The 15750-nt window shown below is 34.2% G+C and overlaps 1 protein-coding gene across 4 annotated transcripts in view; it reads right to left on the bottom strand.

The window, feature by feature from the left end:
* Positions 1–15750, bottom strand: part of FANCL (FA complementation group L) — an 85455-nt gene that overhangs the window by 5675 nt on the left and 64030 nt on the right. For all 4 annotated transcript variants that reach the window (XM_043917952.1, XM_043917950.1, XM_043917951.1 and 1 more), the window contains one exon: positions 709–859. In XM_043917952.1, coding sequence (XP_043773887.1) covers positions 709–859 — 151 coding nt within the window. The remainder of the gene's footprint in view (positions 1–708; positions 860–15750) is intronic.

Genomic DNA, 15750 nt, shown 5'->3' with positions numbered 1-15750 from the left:
ATCTTGAAAGGTTGAACTTTAAAACTGATTTCATGTATTGCTCGCTCATAATGATAATATATAAACCAGTAATTTCATAGTAAATAGAATATGGTAATATTGCCAGGATGATATTTATGGTTATTCCTTATTAATTTCATATATTTATAGTAATAAAATTTATTATATAATACTTAATATTATTAATTAATATATAATACTTAATACTATAATACTTAAAATATATTCAATTATTATTTTGTAAAGCTTTCTTTTTACTCTTCAATGGCATGCATGGCCCACTTCAGGTTCTTTTATCCTCCTCTATATTTCTGTTAGAAAATATTCCCAGACTTGTTCATACTAATCTTGTCTAGTTTCACAAATGAAGACTTCATTATTTCTAACAGCTTTTCCCAAGTAATGGAAATTTTTAAAAAATCTACTCCATAATTTCCATGCTAAATAAAAGCTAATTAGACGCTATCTCCAAATGCTACATCCATGGATTAGATCATCACCTTTTATAATGAAACACCTCAGTACTTATCCTTTCTACTTAAAATATTTACATTTAAATATGTACTAATAAATCATAGTTCATCCCTCATACAAAAAAGTCTCATCTAAAATCCAATGTCATCTTAGATTCCTTTTCCAAAGTAATATAAAATATACTCAAAACACCTTTAAAAAATAAAAAAAACCCTTAATCCTCTTTTACCCTACCTAATACAATTCTGCGTGCTGTAGCACTCCGTGTAGGTTTTTCTGGCTCAAGTACCCAAGTCTTCTCATCAATTTCATCCATAACATCCCAGAATGTCTTCAGTGATTCCACTGCTGCCAAAAACTGAGTATAAATGCTTATTAAGGAGCTCTGTGAAAAGACAAGTGAAAGATGAATAAGTTGCATGACTATCAATAGCAGACAGTCTTCCACTTACAACTCAATTTACAAGTTTTAAGCTCTGTTTCATTTCAGCTAAAACTAGGCTCTGGTAAACAAGAGTTAACTCTCCCTGCTTCGTATCTCTTCACCACTGTTAGTGTTAACAGAATTCTTTGTCACTGAACTGTGCACAAAGTAAACTTTTTTAAAACCATATTTATTTTTACTATGATTAATTTTGTACTGTATGTATGGAAAAGTAATTATTAATACAAGGTATGTTTAAACTATTAATGTATATAATATATATTTAGCAGTCTATACAATTTTTAATATGAAAAATTTTACCCAGTTATCAAGCACTGTATTTACACTGCTATTTGTAATCTGATTACATTACTTTTATACACTATTAATAAGTAACTTTGCAGACTTAATTAGACATAGATTATGAAAAGTCTTTCCTCATTTTTAAAGAATTCAAACAGAAATTACAAGATTTCTTTTGATGTTAAATTTTTAGCCAGTCTCTGAATTCAGTATTTCAGGCATTAATCCATTACAGGAATTAACATTTTCACTACATGACAAGAATTAAAGCCGTCACTCACTTTAAAAATCAATTCATAGTTACCTGATTCAAAGTCAAGAGTTTCTCATAAAATAATGTATGATTAAAAGATAAAACTATTTACTAAATATTTTATGTAAGAAGCAATCAAAACTAAAACCATTAAAAATGAATTAGGGATTTTATTTAGTTTCAAATAAAAAAAAATCACCAAAAATACTGCAAATGTACTCATCCAAAATAACTTAAGAATATGATACACCCTGAGTAAGATGAAAAGAAATAACTTACTTCTTTAAAAATGTATTTTGTACTTATGTACTTAAGAAAAATCCATTTCATCTCACTTCAGCAGGGTTTTACATGTAGATGGATTCATAGCTCAGATTCACAAAGGTAATTTCAACTCTTCTAACCTTCTATACACAGAAAAAAAGAGGAGGAACTAGAACTTAATGTCCAAAAATAACCTTTTAGGAATTTGAGGGCAGGATGTCTATTCTTTTCTAGTATACCATACTTACCTACAAGTTTAGATGCCAGAATCCAGAAATCAGAAAACCAGACTCCCAAGTTTTTGGTTTTTTTTTTTTTAAAACTATGAGATGTCCTTTATTTCCTCTTTCACTGAACACACCATCCTTCTTTATATACCCAACTAAGAAACCAGTTTTGACCCTTGTAGATTTCCAGCCTTATCACCTAGTAAGTTCAAAAGTGCTAACATGAGACCTAAGTCCATATTTACCATTTCTTGGTAATTATCCTAGTATTATACTATCAAAATAATCCATTATTCTTATTTGCATATCTAGATTTGCCATCCTTGACTTCATCTACCATCCTGCAGGGTACCCTATTTAAAATATAGCCCTGAACGTATCAGTCCCTCTCTTAAAACCAGGTAAGTCAACATTCCAACTGGATTTTTTCCCCCTCTAGTTACATTTCCCTAAAGCCCACTATTTTTTTTTTTTTTTAAAGCCCACTATTTACATTGCAATTGATTTTTGTATTCTACAAACCTGATACTATGATTTCTAGTTTACAATAAACAGTTTAAGTGCAGTTCTTCTCAAAGTGATGTTTTTGTCCTTGTGATACTACCATGGAATAAAACCAATACAAACTCTAACAACTGTTCAAGAAATATTTGTTTAAATTGAACTAACTATTTGACATTAAAATATAACCACTGATGACCTTCATCATTCTATTTATTAGGGTCACCATTATTTACAAGGGTCACCATTATTTACAAGTAGCTTGCAAATTATGTTTTATGTTATCAGTGATTAAAACCACAGTTCTTTATCATGACTTACAGTTAATATTGATCAATATGCATACATAGCTATGTTTACATAAAATAAATTGAAATACTTTCTGTGGGTATATTTACTACTCCAAGCTTCAATAACCACATTCTCTATGATCATTCACAAATTTGTTTAGCTCAGATAGAGAATCCAAAACTACTTAGCTATTTCTATATTGATGTTATTTACATGGCTGTCTAACCTGCACACCATACTCAGATGGTCATCATCTTCCCAAAGAAGAATTTCCTTCCTGTTTTTTTGTTTTCTTTTTTTCCTTAGTGAAGGGACTACTACTTGTCCTACTGCCTAAGCCAGGAATCTAAGCATAGTTTTAAGTAGATTACTAAAACAACCTTCTAACTGAATTTTCTTCCTTTAGACATAGTCCTCCTACTGTAATTGACTTTTGTACTCTGTAAATCTAATACTGTAATTTCTTTGCTTACAATAAAACTCATTAACCATTTGATGCAAATATAATAAACCATTTGCTAGACAGTATGTTGGGATTTTTAATAGTTTTACTGAGGTATACTTGTCATACAAAGAACTGCACATATTCAATGTGTGCAAGTTGATGAGTTTGGGCATATGCATATATCCATAATACCATCACCACAATCAAGGTAATAGATACAGCCAACACTTTCTAAAGTTTCCTTATGTCCTTTTGGGGTTTTCTTAACAAAAAACATGAGATCTACCGTCAACAAATTGTAAAATGCATACTACTTGCATTGTAAACTATCTTCTACACATGGTCCCTGACCTAGAGAAATCCACAATCTATCAAATCAGAAAGATCTGCACCACATTAGACAAAGGATTAACACCCTTAATATAAAAGGTTACTTACTGAAAATCAACTTTCAAAATACATACATACATATTAAAGAATAGGGGATAAAGCTTCCCAGAGAAAGACTTCACATAATCATTTAAAAAATACTTCACCTCATAAGTTTAGGTCTTATTTCTAAGTGCAAAGTTTCAGGTATGATGAAGTGCAAAGTTTCAGAGGTGAGCAAAGCCTCAAATTTAAGAGGATGGTGCAAAAAATGAGGTATACTGGATTGGGGTGTGGGGGTGGGTTTGCTTTCCCAAAGTAGCTTTTCTTTCAGTAACTAGGTAGCTCAATTCCATGGTGTGGCTTCTTTCTTACAGCCCTCCCATTACTAGTCACTGCTTTATTACAGAACGCCACTGAAGATGTGAGCATTCTGAAGGTCCTATGGGACCATGGTATATGCCCTTAATCCATTCTAGAATAATCAAGAGTGGCTTTGTTATGATTCAACACCAATGATTTTGTTCCAAGGCTTCATTTGTCGCTAAGTAGTATGGTTTTTAAAACGACCCTTTTAATGACAATTTTTATTTTCTACTTGTCCAGACTTCCCATAATAATATATATTACTTGTATAATCACAAAAGAGCACAGGTAGAAATAAAAGGTCTGTCAGCTATTCTTTCATTTCATGATGTATATAGTGAAAAATATGCTAAATTTAATTAAACTAGTATTTCAACTATGCCTCAGGACTATATTAGGATCTCCAATACAAAGATAAAAAGAACCCAGTTCACAAAGATATCACCATTCTAATCTTGTAGGGTAACAAAGTATCCGATCTAGACATACTCAGCCTCTTGAAGCCTTAAGATTAAGTCTATAAACGCGAGTATGCCATAGAATCTACAGCATAGATAACTTCTAAGGTGACTTTCAGATCTAAAGTCAAGAATTCAAATATAACTTTGAAAATTCATAGAGTAGATGATTCTGTCCACTCAAAAGTACATATATTTTCTTTCAAGATGCCAGTTACTATAAATACTCCCATTTATTTCCAAAGTATGTTTATAAACATTTTCTCATTCACATTATAAATAATTTATGATTCACTATAGAACAAACATTTCCTCTTTAATCAAAAGAACTGTTATACCAGGATGAAAATATTTGGATTACATTTTCTATCCTCACATATTTAAGGAGAGAAGTCAAAGATGCATTATACAACTGCTATTATTTTCTAAAATACAGGGACAAGATTTCAGTCTTCTAAAACTTTTGAGTTTTGAAATAATTTATAAAATGATAAATTTCTAGCAGAAATATAAAAGTAATAAATATCATGAACATTCAAAAATTACATGTGGAACACTGCAACTGATTAGTTTCTTTAATTAAAGGAAAATGTCAATCGTTTCTGCACATACACATGATTAAAAGAAATAGAGGGGAAAAGCTGTAGGTGTAAGACAAAAGAAATTAGCAAAATAAACAATTAATTAAAACAAACAGAAAAGGCTTAGTATCCCAAAAGCAATAAATTGTTACAGAGGCGAAACGTACCCCAGTAACCAAGATTACGATGTAGAAGCTTCTCATGTAAGCCATGCTGTGGTGGTGAGAGGATGTGATGATGCTAAACAATCTCTTGTTCTTAGAACATTTTTCTAATTAAAAAAGTCCTGAGAAACTTAAAAAATATCAAACAAGATGAGAAGAGCACATTCAATATCTCTACCTACTCCAAAGATTTGTAGCACACCATTTCAATGGCATACCAACCATATTATTTTATCTATGTATTTTTCATTCTATTTTTACATGGGGTAGGGCAGTGACAGGCGGGAAAAAAAAAAAAACAACAACACAGACTAACCACCAGACATTGGAAAACTACATCTGTAACATCCCATGCATTAGGAGCTCAACAGCTAGGTTTAACAGGGAAGAGAGTCTCTGAAATGGAGACCAATCTTCTTGTGTGAAAAGCTAAGGTCAGAAGATTAACCATTGTGTACACAGGCATCTCAATGAGATCTGTATGTGAGATCCCTATGTTGATGCACTGAAAATTTCTGAATAAACACAATTGTGAACAGTTTGTTGGGTATGAGAGATTTGGCATTTAAACCTTTAGATCATGAACCATTCTGGGCAAATGTCACCAAATTATGGCCTTACCAAAAAAATTAAAAGGCATATTCTATCTCCTGACTAGTTATTTATATTACTGAAACACAGTCAATTTTGGAAATGCTTGCCAATTTTCATTGCAGGCAAGTGTGATGACAATTAAGCAGAGGAAGGTAGAGTTGGTTATTCTTATTTTATATTTAGTAAATAAATAAACCATCAGAAAACTAGATTACATCAGAAATCCTAAAGGGTTATCACCTTTTCTCACGACATACAGCCAACAAATAAGGAAGGAGATGAAAACGTTATATTCAGTGAAAGGAATTGGTGCTCTGGTTTCCACTGGCACCACTCACTAATGAGTGGTTTATATGCTAAAGTCTAAATTCTTCAAAACATGCTAGTCCTGATTACTGAAACGTTAATGATCTCTTTTTTATGTTTGACAAAGAAACTGGTTAACAAGTATAAGCTAAGAAGTTAGTGGCTGTGACCCATTATTATATAGAAGGTGTATAAAATTTTTAAGAGTGGTGACAAGTCAAAGGAAGCTCATAACAACTGTAAAGAAAGTTCTGTAGGGGTAAGGACATCATTTGAGAGATTAGTATACTATTTGAATTAAAATAAATTGAGTTTTTAAAAGAATTGTCAAGTTATATCGCTTAGAAGGTCACATAGAGCTGCAAAGGTTTTGTTCAATCTTGAAGAACAAATCAAACACACAAAAGGCAAACATCAGGATTTTTTCAGGAAGATAAATTTGTGGGCCCTAGGTTTAACTGGTATATTTGGAGCACTGTCCTACATCATCTTTATTTGTAGCTATAACATTAAGTGATATATGCAATGGTAATTTTAACTTGGAAATCTCCCCCAAAAAGCAAAGCCTGAGGCAAGGGCTGGCAGTACAGATAGGTTATTAGAAGGAATCTTAGGGACTGAGGGAGTAGGGACTGGACCGAGTACAAGAGAAGAGAGAAGGCTAAAGTAAGGAAGTACTTTCAAGATGGTCACTGTGGTCAGTGGTGGCTCTGGGAGAAGTTATGGAGAAAGTTCCTCAGAATTGCCACCCAAGAAACAATTCAGGAGCATTTATTCACTGGCTTCCATCCCTGACTGGTCGTGTTGCTCTCCGTGGGGTTACAAGTCCTCTCACATTCCGATCTGCATACACACGTACACCTGGTGGCTCACACAGCATCGCTGGTCCCAACGTTACAAGAGCTCTGGGCAAAGGGCATCGGCAGATCTGAGGTGAGGTGCTCTGTCAGGGCACACAACCATGAAATGCACTGACCCATGAGGCTGAGTAAAAAGCGGATGCAAAGGAAGTGAAGTAGGGAGCAAGGATTATCCAAGTCTTAGCCATTTGCCAAAAAGGGAAGTGACATATGGTCAATTCTCCAAGAGTTAAATATGCCTATTCTGAATAAACTTTCCTCTTAAAATTGATTTACACAAAGCTTTAATAGTAATAAAAGGGATTATTTGAAATAACATGTATATATGTGTGTGTGTGTGTGTAATTATATAAATTCTGCCTATTTGGGGCTGTTGTCTTATTACTGAGCTTTCAGAGCTCTTTGTATTTTCTAAGCACATGTGCATTATCTATATATCTTGCAAATAATTTCTCCTAGTCTACAGCTTGTCCTTTTGCTCTCTTAACAGTATTTTTCAAGAAGGAAAAAAAAACTGTACATCTCCTATATGATCTAGCCATTCTAACTCTAGGTATTTTCTGAAAGGAAATGAAGGCATATATTCATACAATGATATTCATATAATGTTCATAGTACCTTATTCATAACAGCCACATCCTGAAAACAACCCACAGGTCCATCACAGGTAAACAAACAATATGTGATTATTCATAACATTCATACAAAGGAGTACTACTCAGCATAAAAAGAATGAATTATTAGTACATGCTATGACACTGATAAATCTCTAATTATGCTGAGGAAAGAAACCTAACATAGAAAAGTACACAGAATTACATAAAACTCTAGGGAGGAGGGCAGTAGTTGCCTGGGGATCGGGAGGAGGGACAAGAGGGACAAAAGGGAGAGATTAAAAAGGGGAAGGGGAAACTTGGTTGCTGTGGAAATGTTTATTATCTTGATTGTGGGGTTGACTTCACCCATATAAACATTTCTCAATGCTCACCAGATCATACACTTTAAATACATTCAGCTTATTGTGTATCAATTATACCTCAAAAAAACTATTTAAATGGAGAAGGAAATGGCAATCCACGCCAGTATTCTTGCCTGGAAAATCTCATGGACAGAGAAGCCTGACGGACACAGTCCATAGGGTCTCAAAGAGTTGGACATGACTATGTGACTCAATATGCACACACCAGGCTGTTTTAAAAAACACTCATCTGATTTCTGGACAGTAATGGCTCTATATAGCAGTACCTTCTTTGCAACAGATTTGTAGTGTATTTCTCAACATTTAGGAGCTAAACAATTTACAAAATAGCCAAATTTCTAACACCAAGGACAAAGGCAGAAGAGTAACTGTTCATTAACCCACAATTTAGAGAATAAAGTTTTATCACTTGCATATGTATATATTGAAGAAGGAAGGAGAAAGGATATATATGGGAACTAAGATGTTAGCTATTCCCGCATAACTGTTATTAAATTATGTTAAACTAGGAAAGCACTTAAGCAGAAAAGTGTGAACACTGCCAATCTCAAAATGTAATGCTTATTATCTTTAAAAGCATTTTGTTACTTTTATAATACCTGAAGTGATATAATAATGTCAGTCACTTAACCAGATCTTAGAGTATAATATCTTCATCTTAAGTACTATTATTTCCAGTATTTTAATAATTTTCTCACAGTCCCGGAATGTGATCTTTGTGCTCTGATGACACTTAAATTAATAGCATAATTTTCTGGTACTTGCAACAGTTGCTTTCCATTCTGATTTTTTTATACTTTCCTATAATACATGCAGATAAATCCTCTAATAATCATTTTTGTCTTTATCTCTGAGGGATTCAAAAAGCTTCAACAGAATAAGGAAATATCAAGAGATTAAACTTTTAGAGAAATTTAATTTTAATATTAATTGCAATATTCCCAATCAGATATCTTTAAAGAGATGATAAATCTCTTAAATATCAGTTCATTTGCTCTTATTTGCAAGCTTCATTGATGTTCTCAACTCTTTCTGTAGGTATAACTAAATCTATTTAATCAAATACTGTTCCTTGGCATACAATCCATAAGGGATACATCAACTCTTCTTATAGTTTACTTTTACTATAACTGACCACTGATGATTTAAAAGATTTGCTACTATTCTTAAGACATGTGGAGAGTATATATGCCCAAAATCAAATGAAACATACTCACTCCATGTGTAGCCATTACAGAATGTAGCAACTCTGCTTATAAAAAAGATAAGGGAGACTGGGAAGGAGAAGCAAATAAATTCTGTCAGGTGTATGTTGAAAATGTATAGGCACTTCCAATGTGATCCGAAGCTATCCTATATTGTAGACCATCAAAAAAAAAAAAAAAAAGCTAATTAAATGAGAATTCTGGGTAGATTACAAAGTAGAAAGCAAAGTAGGAATCTGTCTCCCCACCCAGTTTCTGACAGAAACTATTCTGGAACTCTTAAGTCCATTGAAGGCTTGCAACTCTGGTCAATTTCAGCTCAGCTTCGCAGGGGCTACACATCACCCTGCTCCCTGACAGGCAGCTCTGCACACACTACATGAGCACCTTGCACACAGTTTATGTAAGTCAGGGTAAGAGAATAGGAAAACTAAGATCATGGCATCTGGCCCCATCATTTCATGGGAAATAGATGAGGAAACAGTGGAAACAGTGTCAGATTCATTTTTTTGGGCTCCAAAATCACTGCAGATGGTGATTGCAACCATGAAATTAAAAGATGCTTACTCCTTGGAAGGAAAGTTATGACCAATCTAGATAGCATATTAAAAAGCAGGGACATTACATTGCCAACAAAGGTCCGTCTAGTCAAGGCTATGGTTTTTCCAGTGGTCATGTATGGATGTGAGAGTTGGACTGTGAAGAAAGCTGAGCGCCGAAAAATTAATACTTCTGAACTGTGGTGTTGGAGAAGACTCTTGAGAGTCCCTTGGACTGCAAGGAGATCCAACCAGTCCTAAAGGAGATCAGTCCTGGGTGTTCATTGGAAGGACTGATGCTGAAGCTGAAACTCCAATACTTTGGCCACCTGATGCGAAGAACTGACTCACTGGAAAAGCTGCTAGGAGGGATTGAGGGCAGGAGGAGAAAGGGACAACAGAGGATTAGATGGCTGGATGGCATCACCGACTCGATGGACATGAGTTTGAGTGGACTCTGGGAGTTGGTGATGGACAGGGAGGCCTGGTGTGCTGCGATTCATGGGGTCGCAAAGAGTTGGACACGACTGAGCGACTGAACTGAACTGAAGAGAATAGGATGTGTCTTTCAAATATCACGTGTCTGTGCTCTGATGACTGATTGCCGCTTCTCATCTCAGAGGAAAAGACAAAGAGGCAGTTGGATATTGCTTTTGCACTTCCTTCAACTGTCATAAATCCCTCCATCTCCTGCAAAAGTGACTTGCAGAGTACTATAAGCCACTGCCCCTTCCCCCCTCCTCATTTTTCTTTTTCCCCTTCTGAGTGTCAGGTATTAAAGACTATAACATTCAAAAGCAACTCAACTGGGATGAGTGAAACAGGTGAGGAAAATTAAGACATATAAACTTCCAGTTACAAAATAAATGAGTCATGGGGATGAAATGTACAATGTGGGGAATACAGTCAATAATATTGTAGTATCTTTGTATGTTGACAGATGGTAAACTAGATTTACAATGGTGATGTTTTTGAAATGTATAGAAATACTGAATCACTGTATATTGTGCACTAGAAATTAACAAAGTGTTGTAGGTCAATTATACTTCAAACAACAAACTCAGAAAAAGAGATCATATTTGTGGTTACTAGAGGGGAGGGGGTGGAGGGTAGAAAAATCAGATGAAGGTGGTCAAAAGGTACAAACTTCCAATTTCAGTTATAGTAAATACTAGAGATGTAATATACATGATTGATATAATTAACACTTGTATATGAAATTTGTTAAAAGTAAATCCTAAAAGTTCTCATCACAAGAAAAAATAACAAGTTATTATGTCTGAGAACTAGGAAGAAAAAAAGATCAAAGAAAAGTGCACAAGGTTTAAGGAAAGTGTACGACACCACCAAGTTAACTGACATATGGACTGTGGGATCCCAGAAGAAGAAGAAAATGGCAGAAAGAATATTTGAATGATGACTAAAAAATCCCCAAATTTGATGAAATACATAAATATACACATCAAAGAAGCTCAATGAACTCTAAGAGATCCACCAAAGACATGATTTTTAACTCCACTCCTTTTTTTGTACATGATTTAAGAGTTTAAAGTATGTTTTAACACTAAGAATCATTCTACTCAAAGCTAATGTAACAGGAAGTTTGGTTTGTAACTTCACATTTCATTTCCTACATAATTTAAGAGACAAATGCATTTAAAAGAATTATTAGTTTATGGTTTTGAACACACACTACATAAATATGTAATTTTTGACAATTGATAAGGGTCGGTATAAAGCTGTAAAGGACCAAAGTTTGTGTATTATTGAAGTTAAGCTGGTATAAATCAGAGGATTATAACTTCAGGATGTTAAATGTAATCCTGACGGTAACCACAGAGGAACTATCCAGGACAATATATGACAAAAGAAATTTAAATGTTTAATCTCCCAAAAAATCAACTGAACTCTAAAGCAGTAATGCCAGAAATAAGGGAAAAATAACTATAAGGCATATGGAAACAGTAGCAAAATGACAGATTAAGTGCCTCCTTATCAGTATTAAACTATAAATGTAAATGGACTGAACTCTCTAATCAAAAGACATATTGGCAGAGAGGGTATACAAATACATGTTATCGATAACTTATCACTTTAGATCCACAGACACAAATGAGATGAAACTGAAAGAATGAAAAAAGATATTCCATGTAAACAATCACCAAATGAGAACAGGAGTGGCTAAACTAATATGAGACAAAACAGACTTTAAATCAAAATCAAAATAGATTATAAGAAACAAAGAAGAACATTATGTATTAATAAAAGGTTCTATACAGCACAAATTTATGAGAATTATAAACTTTCATGCAGCTCATAACAGCCATCAAAACATGAAACAAAAATTAACAGAACTGAAGAGAAACAGTTGTACAATAATATATGGGAGACATCAATACCCTACTCTCAATAACAGAACAACCAGAAAGATAAATAAGGAAACAGAGTACTTGAACAACAAACCAACCAACAAGATCTAACAGTCACATATTGAACACTCCACACAGTAACAAAAGTACATATTTCCCAAATGCACATGGAATATTTTCCAGAACATATCATGTTCCAGGCTACAAAATATGTATGAATACATCTGAAAAGACAGACACCATATAAAGTACCTTTTCCAACCACAATTGAATGTACTTATAAATCAGGAATAGAAAGAAAACTGGAAAACCCACAAATTTATGGAAATTGAACAACATACTCTTAATCAATGGATCAAATAAGAAATCACAGTGTAATCAGAAAATTGATTGTTGTTGTTGTTTAGACCCATGGACTGTAGCCCACCAGGCTTCTCTGTCTGTGCAATTTCCCAGGCAAGGATACTGGTGTGGGTTGCTATTTCCTTCTGGAGGAGATTTTCCCGACCCAGGGATTGAACCCACATCTCCTGAATTGGCTGGCAGATTCTTTACCACTGAGCCACCAAGGGAAGCCCGATTAGAAAAAACTTGAGAGACAAAAACTTTCTGAAAACACAGCGTTTAAAACTTACAGAATGTAGCAAAGTAGTAGTAAAGAGGATATTTATAGCTATAAATACATACATTAAAAAACAAGAAAAAGCTCACCATCAACAACCTAACTTTACAACTAAAGAACCAAACTAAACTCAAAGCTAGAAGAAAGAAAGAAAGATTAGAGAAGAGATGAGTAAAATAGAGCATAAAAAGACAAGAGAAAAATCAATGAAACCAAAGGTTAATTCTTATAAAAGTTCAACATGTGGACAAATTTTTAAATAAACTGACTAAGAAAAAAAGAATTCAAATTATTAGAATCAAATATGAGTGCGGATATTACTACCATTGTACAAAAACAAGAATTATAAGACAAAAATTTCATGAAATTTTGTGAAAAAATTTCATGAAAAATTATATACCAACAAATTGCATGGCCTTGATGAATAAATTCCTAGAATCACAAAACTTTCCAAGGCTCAACCACAAATAAACAGAGAATCTGAATAGAATAATGAGGAGTAAGGAGACTGAATCAGTATTTAAAAGATCTCAACAGAGAAGTCCTGGACTTGATAGTGTCACTGATGAATTACACTAAACATTTTAAGAAACTTAACAAAATATCATCAACCTCAGATATGCAGATGATAGTACTCTAATGGCAGAAAGCAAAGAGGAACTAAAGAGCCTCTTGATGAGGGTGAAAAGAGGAGAGTGAAAAAGCTGGCTTAAAACTCAACATTCAAAAAACTAAGATCATGGCATCCAGTCCTATCACTTGATGGCAGATAGGAGGAGGAAAAATGGACACAATGACAGATTTCATTTTCTTGGACTCCAAAATCACTGTGGACAGTGACTGCAGAAGATGTTTGCTCTTTGGAAGGAAAAGTATGACAAACTTAGCATATTAAAAAGCAAAGACATCACTTTTCTGACAAAGGTCCATACAGTCAAAGCTATGGTTTTTCTAGTAGTCATGTACAGATGTGAGAGTTGGACCATAAGGCTGAGCGCCAGAGAACTAATGCTTTCAAAATGTGGTGCTAGAGAAGACTCTTGAGACTCCCTTGGACAGTAAGGAGATCTAACCATTCAGTCCTAAAGGAAATCAACCCTGAATATTCATTGGAAGGACTGATGCTGAAGCTGAAGCTCCAATACTTTTGGCCACCTGATGCAAAGAACTGACTCATTAGAAAAGACCTTGTCCTGGGAAAGACTGAGAGCAGGGGGAGAAGAGGGTGACAGAGGATGAGATGGTTAGGTGGCATCGACTCAATGGACATAATCTGAGCAAACTCGAAGATAGTGAAAGACAAGGAAGCCTTGAGTGCTGTAGTCCCTGGGGTCGCAAAGAGTTGGACATGACTTACTGACTGAACAACAACTACAACCACCAATACTTCTCAGACTTCTCCAAGAAACTGATAAGGATAAAATACTTCCTAACTAATTTTTAGGTAAGCATAAAGAGGCTATCTTTACTCTGATACTAAAGTGCCAAGAAAACTAAAAACCATGATCCCTTTTGGATACTGATAAAAGAAAAATACTCAACAAAATACCAAATTAAGCAGCAATATTAAAAACATTATACACAGAGATCAGGTGGGATTTACTCCTGGAATACAAAAATGGCTCAAAATATGCAAATTAATAAAATGTAAAACACTATACTAATGGAATGAAAAAAAAAATCCATTTAATCATCTGAACTGACCCAGGAAAAACATTTGACAATATTTAACACCTTCTCATGATAAAAACTCAACAAAGATCAAAGAAAATTACTGTGACAAAATAAAAGCCATATTATAAAAAAAGAACAGCAAACATCATACTCAATGCTCAAAGACAGAGCTTTTCCTCTAAGATCAAGAACAAGGCAAGGATACCTACTTTCATCACTTCTGTTCAACACAGTACTAGAAGTTCTACCTAGATCAATTAGGCAAGAAAAAGAAATTAAAGCATCTGAATAAGGAAGGAAGAAGTAAAATTATCCCTGCTTGCAGATGATATAAACTTACAAGTAAAAAATCCTAAATACTCCCCCAAAATTGTTAGAACTAAGAAATTAATTCAGCAAAGTGACAGGATACCTCTTTGACCACACCCTGGTGGCTCAGATGGTAAAGCATCTGCCTACAATGCGGGAGACCTGGGTTCGATGCCTCAGTCGGGAATATCCTTTGGAGAAGGAAATGGCAACCCACTCTAGTACTCTTGCCTGGAAAATCCCATGGATGGAAGAGCCTGGTAGGCTACAGTCTGTGGGGTAGCCTACAGAGTTGGACACAAAGAGTTGGACACAACTGAGTGACTTCACCTTACCTTACCTTACATTTCCAAACAGTAACAATAAACAACCCAAAAAAGAAATTAAGAAAACAATTCCGTTTACAATATCATCAAAAAACAAAGCAAAAAAAAAAAAAAAAAAAAACCTTAGTAATTAACTTAACCAAGATGATTAAGGACATAAAATGAAAACACAAATGGTTATATCACTCCTGAAAGAAATTAACAGAAGACATCAATAAAAGGAATCTCAACCCACATTCATGAACTGGAAGACAATGCAATCCTTATCAAAACCGAATGACATTTTTGGGGGGCACAAACAGAAAACCCCAACTTAAAACTCATAGAATCTTAAGAGACCCTGTATAGCCATACAATCTTGAAAAAGAATAACAAACATGGAGGAAAAAAGCAGAAAGGACAAAGTGGAAATCACATTTTCTGATTTCAAAACTTCCTATAAAGCTACAGTAATCAAAACAATGTGGTACTAGCATAAAGACAGATAAAATACAAATGGAACAGAATAGAGAGCCTAGAAATATACAGTCATATACATGATCAAATCATTTCTGACAAAGTGTCAAGACCATTCAATGAGAAAAGAACAATCTTTTCAACTAATGGAGCTAGGAAAACTGGATATCAATATGCAATAATTAAGTTGGCCCCTTATCTAGTACCATATACAAAAGGTAACTTAAAATGGATCAAAGACATAGATATAAGAGCTGTTTAAGTATAAAACTTTCAAAAAAAACACAGGGCAGAAGCTCTATGACACTGGATCGGGCAATGATTTCTTCAATATAGCACCAAGGGCACTGGCAACAACAGGAAAAGTTAGACTTGATGAAAATTTTAAAAG

This window comes from Cervus elaphus, chromosome 11 (assembly GCF_910594005.1).
Source record: "Cervus elaphus chromosome 11, mCerEla1.1, whole genome shotgun sequence".
In the NCBI taxonomy this organism is placed as follows: domain Eukaryota; kingdom Metazoa; phylum Chordata; class Mammalia; order Artiodactyla; family Cervidae; genus Cervus; species Cervus elaphus.
The sequence above is the reverse complement of the archived record's forward strand: the minus strand, read 5'-3'. Positions and strand labels throughout refer to the sequence as shown.